Here is a 13,229-nt window from a genome sequence, read left to right as displayed (position 1 = left end):
AGGGTATTTTCATTCAGTAGAGATTCCCAAAGCCTGGTTTATAGACTACTTGCATCGGTCACCTGGGAGAGCTTGTTAAAAATGAAGATTCCAGTGCCTTCATTTTTATGAACACAAGAATTCCATTTGCTGAATCAGTACCTCTGGGAGCAGTGCCTCAAAAGCCACATTTTTAACAAGCATCTCAAATGATTCTGGTGCAAATCAAAGTTTGAGACTCCCAGTTTTATTAAGACATATATTGTTTTGCTCAGCTGTAGACATGCAGAGATTTAAGTAATCAGTCCCTAGGAAAAGCTACTCCACTCACTGGTAGAGCCCATGCCTCAACATTTTGCCTCTAGGAGCAGTGTGAGGGCAGAGATGAGCTTTCACCGTCCAGAGCGAAAAAAGCATCCTTTCACAGCAAGCACTGGTATGAAAGACACTCCTCATACTTCCGATGCATAAATGGATCGCTGGGATAGGATTGCATACTCACATTTCTATCTGTAAGGACCACGTACTCACATTTCTATCTAGAGCCACTGGGACTTCCCTTCACTCACACCCATTTGACAAGTCTCTGTAGGAAAAGAGATCCAAGCATTCATTATACCTACAGGTGGACTCAGGGTGGGACCATCTTAATATCAGGCAGAGCTTCCTGATGAGGATGTCCTGATTCCTAAGGTACAAGTGTTCTGAGATATTGATCCCGCAGCCCTCTGCACCCCTCTCTGGTGACTGGGAGGCAGCCCCATCCATTTCTTTGGTGTTTGACACAAACATTGTCATTTCTGTGATATCATTTTCTGTGTGGGCCAGGAAACTAAACAACAACAGTTTGGGACATCCCACCCTAATTAATGAGAGAGTGCAGGTGTGTTTTGGGGAAATTTATCTCATCATTTAATAATCACTCCTTACATATCTGGTGTGGTGATCTCACAGTTCAAAGTGTAGGAGTTTTAACTGAACAGAAAGGTTATACAGCTATTGCCTCTTAGGCTACATAACTGATAGCTATCCACGGAAGATGGATGGATGGTTCGAGGTCACTACTGCATGCAAGGGAGTATGCTCAGGTTAGGGCAACTTGGAGAAGAAGAAAAGACACGGCCCCTACCTTTATGGAGCATATCATCAAGCAAAGTACCCAGAAGTGTTTACCCAAGAATGTCAATGGCATTGGGTCATGTGATGAGAAAGCATGTAATGAAGGACTTGGTCCAAAATCTGGATGAACAGATAAAGCTTTACTGAGGAAAGGAGAGTGAATCTGATGCCCCAAAGATGAGAGATAGCTAACAGATGGCACAGAGAGGATCCAGACAGAGGGAAAAGGGGTATCTCAGGACAGGGTGGCTGAAGCACAGGTTGAAAAAAGAGCCTGCAGAGACAAAGCAGGAGAGTTAGGCAGGTGCCAGATGACACAAGGCTTTGTAGGCCATGCTGAGAATGAGGGTCTTAATTCCAAGAGTAATAGGAAGTCATTGAACGTTTTGAGCAGGGAGATAGATGCTCACATAAACATTTGAGTCCGGACTCCAAAGCTGTAGCCTGGAAGAATGTGGTGGGCTGAGATAGGACCTCGAATCTGAGTTTTAAGGAAGTCCCAGGGGATCTGGTATGAAGCCAAATTTGGGAATGAGTATGATGGAACATTAGCTGCCCATGGCTCTATTCTGAGCAGGTGACCTTTAAAATAATGTTATGACAGGAAAAGGACATTCATTCCTCACACAGTTAATTTATGCTAGTCCTATTATATAAGCTCTGAATCAAAAGCAATGCCAGCACATCACTCATTCTGGGGACTGCCTGGCATCTGAAATAGGGAATGGGTTGGTGCCACAGCTCCCAACTTCACTTCAGCACACACCAGCCTGATCCACCCGTCTCGCCTGCACTCATTTCCTGCAGGACTTCCCTGGGCTCTGGCTGCTTAGCAGGGAGGATGTGCTGGGGAATTAACATGTACAGTCTCACAATGTTTCAATAGTTCAGCTCCCTCATCCCTATGGTGGGCTAATTCTGAGATGTGTATTTACAAGAAATCCCAGAGTTTTCCCAGCAGGTCTGTGTTCCTGCTGTCCATGGTGGTAATCACCGTGACAACAAAGCTTTTCCTGGCTGCCTGCCCTTCCCTGAATCACTTCCGCACTTGCCTACTGATATTTTCTTGACCTCCTAAGTAAACCACTTGCAATTAAATCCTTGTCTCAGAGTTTGCTTCCAGGGATGCAAATTGCGTCGTGTGTGGCAAAGTGCATTTAAAAAAAAATCGTAATGTCTGGCAACCAAATTTTAGTAAATTCTTAAGAAAAATGCAAAGAGAATTTGTTAAAATCTAAGTGGCAAATTACGTCCAGGTGAGTAATGTGGTATTATGGGAATCATCCTGCTTGAGCAATCTATTCAAAATTTAACTTAAGAATAGCAAAGAGGCCGGGCGCGGTGGCTCACATCTGTAATCCCAGCCCTTTGGGAAGCCGATGCGGGCGGATCACGAGGTCAGGAGATTGAGACAATCCTGGCTAACACGGTGAAACCCTGTCTCTACTAAAAACACACACAAAAAAATTAGCTGGGCGCAGTGGCAGGTGCCTGTAGTCCCAACTACCCGGGAGGCTGAGGCAGGAGAATGGCATGAATCTGGGAGGCAGAGCTTGCAGTGAGCCGAGATAGCAGCACTGCACTCCAGCTCCGGCTTGGGCAAAAGAGCGAGACACCATCTCAAAAAAAAAAAAGAATAGCAAAGAAAACTAGGTACTGATGGAACATATCTCAAAATAATAAGAGTTATTTATGACAAACTCAAAATAATAAGAGTTATTGATGACAAAGCCAATATCATACTAAATGGGCAAAAGCTGGAAGCATTCCCTTTGAAAACTGGCACAAGACAAGGATGGCCTCTCTCACCACTCCTATTCAACATAGTATTGGAAGTTCTGGCCAGGGCAATCAGGCAAGATAAAGAAATAAAGGGTATTCAAATAGGAAGAGAGGAAGTCAAATTGTCTCTGTTTGTAGACGACATGATCGTATACTTAGAAAACCCCATCGTCTCAGTCTAAAATCTCCTTAAGCTGATAAGCAACTTCAGCAAAGTCTCGGGATACAAAATCAATGTGCAAAAATCACAGGTATTCCTATATACCAATAATAGACAAACAGAGAGCCAAATTATGAGTGAATTCCCATTCACAATTGCTACAAAGAGAATAAAATACCTAGGAATCCAACTTACAAGGGATGTGAAGGACCTCTTCAAGGCAAACTACAAACCACTGCTCAAGGAAATAACAGAGGACACAAATGGAAAACATCCTATGCTCATGGATAGGAAGAATCAATATCCTGAAATGGCCATACTGCCCAAAGTAATTTATAGATTCAATGCTATTCCCATCAGGCCACCAGTGACTTTCTTCACAGAATTAGAAATAAACTACTTTAAACTTCATATGGAACCAAAGAAGAGTTCTTTTCTTTGAAGAGACTCATTTCTTCCTTGGGTCTGCATCAGAGACAGAACTAATCTTCAGAGCTACATTAAGAGCTTAGATGGCCTCGCATGCAGAACAATGGCAAAGACATATAGCCAAGACAATCCTAAGCAAAATGAACCAAGCTGGAGGCATCACACTACTTGACTTCAAACTATATTAATGTTACAAGGCTACAGTAACCAAAACCTCATGCTACTGGTGCCAAAACAGACATATAAACCAATGGAAGAGAACAGAGACCTCAGAAATAACACCACACATGTACAACTATCTAATCTTTGACAAACCTGACAAAAATAAGCAAGCGGGAAAGGATTCTCTATTTAATAATGGTGTTGGGAAAACTGGCTAGCCATATGCAGAAAACAGAAACTGGACCCCTTCCTTACACCTTATACAAAAATTAAACTAAGATGGATTAAAAACTTACATGTAAAACCCAAAACCCTAGAAGAAAACATAGGCAGTGCCATTCAGGACACAGGCATGGACAAAGACTTCATGACTAAAACCCAAAAAGCAACTGCAACAAAAGCCAACATTGACAAATGGGATCTAATCAAACTAAAGAGCTTCTACACAGCAAAAGAAACTATCATCAGAGTGAGAAGGCAACCTACAGAATGGGAGAAAATTTTTGCAAGCCACCCATCTGACAAAGGTCTAAGATCCATAATCTATAAGGAACTTAAACAAATGTACAAGAAAAATCAAACAACCCCATCAAAAAGTGGGTGAAGGATATGAAGAGACACTTCTCAAAAGAAGACATTTTGTGGCCAACAAACATGTGAAAAAAAGCTCATCATCACGGGTCATTAGATAAATGCAAATCAAAACCACAATGAGATACCACCTCACGCCAGTTAGAATGGTGATCATTAAAAAGGGGAGCATTAACACAAACAGTTAATGCATGTGGGGCTTAAAACTTAGGAGATGGGTTGATGGATGCAGCAAACTACCATGGCACATGTACACCTGTATAACCTGCACATGGATCCTACAACTTAAAGTAAAATAAAAATAAATAAATAAATAATAAATAAAATAAAATATTCCCCCCACCAAAAAAAAAAAAAAAAAAGTAAACAAATGGTTCAGTCATTGATTTGCTCCTAAGGAATAAAGACATATAATGAAACAAAGTAATCTACTCCTCTTTCAATGACATCAATAAAAACTAACATTTAGCCTGGCACAGCGGCTCACGCCTGTAATCCCAGCACTTTGGGAGGCCGAGGCAGATCACGAGGTCAGGAGATTGAGACCATCCTGGTTAACACGGTGAAACTCCATCTCCACTAAAAATACAAAAAATTAGCCGGGTGTGGTGGCGGCGCCTGTAATCCCAGCCACTCGGGAGGCTGAGCCAGGCAAATCCCTTGAACCCGGGAGGCGGAGCTTGCAGTGAGCCGAGATCCCGCCACTGCACTCCAGCCTGGGTGACAGACCAAGACCCCATCTCAAAAAACAAACAGACAAAAAAAAAATTTATTGAGGGCTTATGACTTATTAATCATTATTCTAAGAGCTTCATATTTGCATTTTTCATCTTGTGTAATCCTCATAAATTATGAGATTCAAAGCAAAGAGTTATTGAGTAATTCATCAAAGATCATAAACCTAGCAAGTAGGGAAGCCAAGATTTAAATTTAAGCAGTGCCCCATGTTCCTAATCACCACATTCTGCTGCTCTTTTCTGGAGGAACAGAAAACACCATGGTGCGCTCTTGCTGTGCTGGGCTTCAACTACTTACTCATTTCTTCCTTGGGTCTGCATCAGAGACAGAACTAATCTTCAGAGCTACATTAAGAGCTTAGATGGCCTTGCATGCAGAACAATGGCAAAAAGCCAAGTGTTAAAGTTGCATGGGAGGAAAAAAACCCTTAAGAGAGTTTAGTTGCATCAACTTTCTACCTCCAAAGTTTTAGGGTCTCTCATTGGTTTGGTTTATGTACCTTAAACTATAATCAAGACAGTACTAAACAGAAAAAAGGTTGGCAATCTCTTTGTATACTGCTGATTTATCCAAGGTGGAACTGACTTACTGCATCTTGGTTAAGTGGGAAGAAGAAAGAAAAAATATAAAACTCTAAATAAATACTTGGAAAGTCTAAGCTGTAGCTCTTTTACATTTCCTACATATTAAAACTGTAGTTTTGGCCAAAGCTGGTACAGAAAGCGAGTCAAGAAGATGCAGTTCAAGCCTATGAACACCTCTACAGAGCACTCACCTCTGAACCCTTAAGAAAAAGACTCCAGGGTATCTAGGGAGAGGTATAAAGTCATGACACTAGGACAAACTGAGTCCTACCACTGCTTCTCACTCCTGGCTGATTTCAGGCCAGAGGAAGGTCACTGCTGCTCTGCCAGTATCTTCTCAAAGGTTAGACAGACATGGACACCTCTGATCATTTTGACAATAACCGAAGGAGACACTTCGAAATGATTAAGACACATGCATACACACAATTCAAAACAGAAGATTACTAGTAACGAGGCATGCTCAGGATTTTCCTGAAAAGAAGGAACTCCACTGGGAAATGAGTGGAAGGGTATTTCTTTACCTCTTAAAGATATGTTTCAAGCCTTGGGTTACACTCAAAGTCAAGGTTTATAAGAGACCAACAGGAAGGGAGAAGGGCTCTTTGATCCCTTTTTGATCTTTTTTGATCTTTTTGATCGAGGCCATCCCAGCTAACACAGGGAAACCCCGTCTCTACTAAAAAATACACACACACACACACAAAATAGCCAGCTGTGGTAGCACACGCCTGTAGTACCAGCTACTCGGGAGGCTGAGGCAGGAGAATCACTTTAACTCAGGAGGGGGAGTTTGCAGTGAGCCAAGATTGCACCACTGCACTCCAGCCTGGGTGACAGAGCGAGACGCCATCTCAAAAAAAAAAAGAGTAAATTTACAAACATAGTTCTGTGTATACATTTTATGACCTTTCAAGGGAACACATCTTGTACAATTTAAGTAATTTAAATCAGAACATTCTACTATATGAAACTGAGGTATATGCATGCATGTTTGTGAATTCACATAGGCAAAAATGCTTTCCTGGAAACACAAAAGGACAAAACATTAAAATATTAATAGAGATAACTGCAGTTCACTCTAAACTTAAAAACAAGCAGGTATTAATGTATAATTTGGATAATTCAAAATAAAAATCATTTTAAAAAGCATGAAGATTTTAATTTCTGAAAAGAACAATAAAGAGAGGCTGCGTGTTTAGAAAGAATGGAAACGCGGTGGTGGCCTACAGGGCAGGTCAGTGGATGGAGAAATCTGTCAAGTACTAGGGAGTGAAGGAAGCAGCTGCTTAGGAAGCCCAGTGATTAGAATCCTTCTTTTCAGACAGATCAGAGATGACGCAGGAATTTGCTCTTAGAGAAAACAGATTAGAGAAAGGGTATCTTTTTTGTTATGGGGCAAAGAGTAGCATCAGCAGATTCCCAATAAACCAGTCTCACAATTTGGCAGTTTTGTTTATTCATTTTTGCATTTTTTAGTAGTAGCAAAATACACATAACATAAAATTTACCATTTAATGGCATTATGTATATTCATATTGTTGTGTATTTGGTATTTTCACATGCAATTTTGTATTTTAAAAATGTGTCAAAAAGCTATTTTTTTTCTCTTCGACTGAATTATAAACACTCAGGAAAGGAGATAGATGGTTTGATTCTTTGCCTCATGTTAAGAAGTCGGTGGTACAATAGCAAAGGCTTGGAATCAACCCAAATGTCCATCAGTGACGGACTGGATTAAGAAAATGTGGCACATATACACCATGGAATACTATGCAGCCATAAAAAAGGATGGGTTCGTGTCCTTTGTAGGGACATGGATGCAGCTGGAAACCATCGTTCTCAGCAAACTATCGCAAGAACAGAAAACCAAACACCTCATGTTCTCACTCATAGGTGGGAACTGAACAATGAGATCACTTGGACTCTGGAAGGGGAACATCACACACCGGGGCCTATTATGGGGAGAGGGAAGGGGGGAGGGATGGTACTGAGAGTTATACCTGATGTAAATGACGAGTTGATAGGTGCAGCACACCAACATGGCACAAGTATACATATGTAACAAACCTGCACGTTTTGCACATGTACCATAGAACTTAAAGTATAAAAAAAAAAAAAAAAAAAAGAAGTTGGCGGTAACGCCTTACACCACTTCCAGGGTACATAACCAGGAACCCGCTATTGTTCACTGGTTCATTGTTAATTAATCAGATCTCCGATCATGACCAAAAACGGTGGTACAGAAAGAAAGACTGTTAACAAACGGAATGCTAAAGGGATCCTCACACTATGTTAGATGGTGATAGTGGCAAAGAAGCAACTATGGCAATCACTGGCCACTATTATTTTGTAAGCCACAGGACAGACAAAGGAAGGCGGAATACAAAAAAATCTTCCAGGCAGCACTACTTTTGGGGTCATGAAACCATTAATATCTTGCCTTTTTTTTGTTTTTTGAAACACTGTCTTGTTCTGTTGCCCAGGCTGGAGTGTAGTGGCATAATCACAGCTGACTGCAGCCCTGAACTCCTGGGCTCAAGCAATCCTCCTACCTCAGTCTCACAAATAGAAGGGTCACCTGGCTGACTTTTAAAATTTTTTATAGAGACAGGGTCTCACTATGTTACCCAGGCTGGTCTTGAACTCCTGGGCTCAAGTGATCCTCCCGCCTCAGCCTCCCAAAGTGCTGGGATTACAGGCGTGAGCCATAGGTGCCTGGCCAATACTTTGCTTTAATGCTTCATGATTTATGTCAATGCTATTTCACCTTCAAAATAGTACTGGAAATTAGTCAAGACAGAGGCTTTCCTCCCTTTAATATATGAGAAAACTCGGGGAGTGGATAGGACTTGACTTGCCTATTACAGGAATGACTGGTCCTCCGGAGTGAGTAAATGATCAGACACTCTAAGTGAGACACTGTATCAAGGAACTGGAGACAAACTTAAAAATGAAACCAGCTGTTCCAATAGAACTTGAAGCTCCCCAATCTTGCAGCTTACATGCTGCAGGCTACATTCAAAAACAGCTCCTAGTAAACCCAGGACTCACCCTCTCTCTGCGATGAAGGCAGTCTTCATTACTCCTGTAAGTGTCCACCAAGCAATCGCCTACTGCGCAGGGATACTTTCTGTTTGATGACCCTGTCTTTTCATACCAGAAGTGGCCATGGCACCTTAAGTAGTGATGTACTCAGAAATACACTGTCTTGATTATGAAGAAGCCACAGAATCTGTTCTTTTTTGTTTGTTTTTTTGAGACAGTCTCCCTCTGTCGCCCAGGCTGGAGGGCAGTGGTGTGATCTCTGCTCACTGCAAACTCCACCTCCCGGGTTCACGCCATTCTCCTGCCTCAGCCTCCGGAGTAGCTGGGGGGGCTACAGGTGCCCGCCACCACACCCGGCTAATATTTTGCATTTTTAGTAGAGACGGGGTTTCACCGTGTTAGCGAGGATGGTCTCGATCTCCTGACCTGGTGTTCCACCTGCCTTGGCCTCCCAAAGTGCTGGGATTACAGGCGTGAGCCTCTGCACCTAGCCAGTCAGGTATATTTTCAACAATCTCCAAGAAAACATTGCTATAGGAAATAAAATACCTAAAAGATAAAAAATCTCTTTCAATTAGAGTACTTCTAAACAATGCTAATATTAGCTCTTTGATTACCTGATTTCAGGGGATGAAGAGCTTTCATTTGCGTCTGTCCTTTTATTTCTTGGAAATGATGGACTAGCCGGAGGCATCTCACCACTTAAGCGGTCTGGAAAAATACGGTCTTTATTCAAATTGATTTCTGAATAGGGACAGTTGGCAGCACTAACAGATTAAAAGAAAAGAAAAGAAAAGAAAAGAAAAAGAACATTGAACATTTCCATTAGGCCATACTTCTTCCAATTAAAATGACAGGCTACAGAATATAAAATTCTAACATTTAACTGAATATGTTAAATTGTTATATTTTATAATCATACATACAGCATATTTTATCTTTAAAACATAACAAATATATACAAATAGGAAATGGTTTTTACACCAGACTTTAAGAAAGAATCTGTTGCAATCTTCAGAACTGAGCAAGGGTCACTGAAGGACTCCCTCTGTGCATATCTCTGGAAACAATCAGCCCCAAGAAAGAAAGCTTAAGACATCATTCAGGACAGAGGTGGGAGAGAGACTGATTGATTGGTTAATGGAGCAGATTTGCTTCTGCTTCCTAAGGGGATCCTCCAGGCCCAGGGCAGTCACACGCTATTTAATTTCCTTTTTTAATAGTTACTACACTCCAAAGGAAGGAGGTTTCCTCATGGGCTGTTCCTGTGTTCAGGTCTGGACCTATGCCTGATGTTCTAGAAAATACATGGATCAATTTGTAGCTAATCTTGTTCCTACTACGAAAAAGGACCAGAGGCCAACTTGGATAATGATGCATCGAGCTCATTTCCCTTCCATTTGTGACTACCAGTTGGTCTCTCAGGTCTTATTTGGTGATGATTCCTGAAAGGAAATCGAGGTCACTCATTGTTAACTCACCATTAGTTAGTATATTCCTGTGCCCAGGGCCTCAGCATTCCAGTCTCTGAAACAACTGGGCAACTGCTGTCTCTCAGACCTCAATATACATGGGCCTCTCCAAATAACTGCCTATAGTGCCTCTCTGCTTTTGGGAAGCATTCTTAAATCTGGAAATGGTTTGGGCCTTAGGTAAACTACATCAGAATCTTCTATGTTCTTTTCTTCAGTGTAGAAGACAGTGAGAATGTTGATAATCACCCAGCGAAAATTTTTAAACAGTGTCTAGCTACCCTGCACCAAGAGGATCTGAGACACCCTCCTAGGAAAAGGAGGGAAGAGTTTAAAAGGGCTGCCAGCCAGGTGATTCTGATAATGGCCTATAAGATTTATCACAGATATCTCAGAAGCAAAAATTCTAACTTTAGTTTCTTTAAATACTGCTCATCTACACTGGCATCTATGCAAAAGAAGAAAGCAAATAACATGTGATCATGTGCTGACATAAATTTATATAATGTCAGCTTAACATCAACAAAAACCAGTGACATTTATGGAGCACATATGATACATCAAGCACTGTGCTAAGTGCTTTACATGTAATATTTTACTTTATCTTGCCAACATCCTAGAAAAAGGCATTTCATACAACAAATTAAAGCTTATAACAGTTAAGTAACTTCAGTCTTTATTTCATTCATTTATTCACCAAGCACTTATCATGTATCTATTACGTGCTAATTACCTTTCCAGGCACTGGAAACTCAGTGGACAATAAAAAGACAAGAAACCACCTCTCTGGTTTCATGGAGCTGATATTCCAGGGAGAGATCAGCAATACACAATTATACACATAAATTAGATAACTTCATATGGTGATACATGCCATGAAAAAGAAATACCATGATATAAAAGAGGGTGTGAGGATGCTATGATGGAGTGGTGAGGAAGGTCCTCCTTGGAGCAAAGCACCCCAGCAGAGCTATAATGGTCAGGAAGAAGGACCTGAAGGGAAACAATGTGGGGAAGAATGTTCCAGGGGATGGGAGGAGCAGTGCCAACAGGAAAAGCTTGACTTGTTTGAGGGAAAGAGAGACCAGGTTGGCTAGAGTGTGATGGGGACGAGATGAACTAGGAGAAGCAGGCAGGCAAATATTATGTAGCGCCTAGCAGGCCAGTCAGGACTTTATATTTTTAGCAAACGTTGTTATCTGAAGGTGATGGAAGATCTTCAAATAAGGGAATGACAAGGTTTGATTTACAATTTTAAGAATTACTCAGGATGCCTTTGGGAGAGAAGATATTAAAGGCAAAGATTTCAAGGAACGGAACTGGAGCAAGAAAAGTTACTTAAAAGTTATTTTTCTCTTTTCGGAGAGAGGATTTTGAAAGCAGAGAAGATTGCAATGGGACTAAATTGAAGACAGAAAAGTTGTTCAACAAGTAAATATATGATGTAACTTGGATTTGTGTGGTTGAGATGGGGCAAAAATGAAGAGGACAGTCATGGAATCCTTTGTCATCCCAAGACGACCTGTGGATGGATGGGAGATGGGAAGCAATGGAAAGGAGGAGTTCAGGAATGGCCATTTGGTTTTTGGCTTGAGGAACTGGGTGGTAACAGAGGTGCTTTTTTTTTTTTTCCTGAGATGGAATGACTAAGGAGAAGAATATTTGGGGGTAACATCAGAAACTGTGGAATTTGTTTATTAGACATCCAAGCAGAGATGTTACTTGCCCAAGGTCACATGGCAATGAAGTAGCTCAGCAAAATGAACACATATTTCACGCATCACCTTGAGCATGGGGAGATGGTAGTACTTCATTTTATTCATTTAGTAATAATGTGAAGGAAAATCCATTCCCAAATATGATGTCTCTTTTGAACACCAGCCCTTTATATGTTTCATGGGATCCTAATTCAGAGTTCATGAATGCAGGTGACCAAAACCAATTCCGCCTAACTTGAGCAGAAAACACTCACTGGAAGGGCACTTTACAGCTCAACAGGAAGCCCAGAAAAATCAGGCTTGGGTAGGGAGCAGGGTACAAGCAACACACTCCCTCAAAACGATTTGCACAGGAGGCTGCTGCTGGGCACGTGGCCCTCACGCCACTGCTCTCAGCCCCCCTGCCCTTTCCAGACCCTGGTCTAGTCCTCAGTTCCATGGAGGCTGCAATCTCAAGGTCTGACCTGCCTTCATCTCATTTCTCAAGATGGAAAGCCGGATGGCAGCATCTGATTGGTGGGTGTGGGATTCCTGCCCACAGTGAAACTGCTAAAGGCCTGAGAAAGGGAAGTCTGGGTCCCTTGTGGCTCCCTAGTAAGAGGTGTCAGACTTAACACTCATCTTGACCTCAAGGAAAATATAAATGTTCACTAAACATTTCTACTCAGATGCCTTAGGGTCACCTCACAACAAACATGTTTAAAACCAACTTTATCATCTTTAACGAATCATGCCCCTCCACCCAAAAATGATTAAAAATTCACTCTCCTAAAAGATAAAAAACACAACCAGCTCCTCCTGCTGTTCCTGACTCTGTTTCTGACAAGATAAATTTATTAACCCAACCTCAGGTCTTCACCATCTTTGACTCCACTCTATTATTTGTTCCTTATATTGTGTGTTTTTGTTGCAAATTTATCTACTTAAGCTTTGTGACAGTAAAAAAAAAAAAAAAAACAATTCAAAGACAACTTTTTAGTTTCTTTAAATAAACCATATGCAGCTATTCCTAGAATATCATGACCAGCATTTCATTCACTGTTAAACACTTGTACTTATAATTATTAAATAACTGTATATATATTAAAATAGAAATTTTACTGGATATGAAGAAAGTGACAGGTTCTCGTCTTTACCTCATCCGCCTCCAACAATGGGAAGACTCGCAGGATTCTGAGATGGTCTGGGTCCCCAGTTTAGCACTAATTACAGTTACAGTGTAGACAATTTATATTCTAAGCCCTGGGAGGGCAGCATCTTCACCTAGTTGTTGAATAAATGAAAGAATATCTCTCGAAATCACCATATGTAAACTTGGAAAGCTCAAGAGAGAGGTAAGACTGCTGGCCAGAATGAGACTTACCATTTAAATATCTTTTTTTGTGTGTGTGTGTTTTTTAAATAGATTGCTAGGACCAGAGAGTAATTTCAATTTCAAAACCTTAAC

At 41.1% G+C, this 13,229-nt stretch overlaps 1 protein-coding gene across 6 annotated transcripts in view; it reads right to left on the bottom strand.

Moving 5' to 3' along the window:
- Nucleotides 1-13,229, bottom strand: part of L3MBTL3 (L3MBTL histone methyl-lysine binding protein 3) — a 123,676-nt gene that overhangs the window by 29,539 nt on the left and 80,908 nt on the right. For all 6 annotated transcript variants that reach the window (XM_023230610.3, XM_023230614.3, XM_023230611.2 and 3 more), the window contains one exon: nt 9,210-9,359. In XM_023230610.3, the coding sequence (XP_023086378.2) occupies nt 9,210-9,359 (150 nt within the window). The remainder of the gene's footprint in view (nt 1-9,209; nt 9,360-13,229) is intronic.

Source organism: Piliocolobus tephrosceles, chromosome 5, assembly GCF_002776525.5.
Source record: "Piliocolobus tephrosceles isolate RC106 chromosome 5, ASM277652v3, whole genome shotgun sequence".
NCBI lineage: Eukaryota > Metazoa > Chordata > Mammalia > Primates > Cercopithecidae > Piliocolobus > Piliocolobus tephrosceles.
The sequence above is the reverse complement of the archived record's forward strand: the minus strand, read 5'-3'. Positions and strand labels throughout refer to the sequence as shown.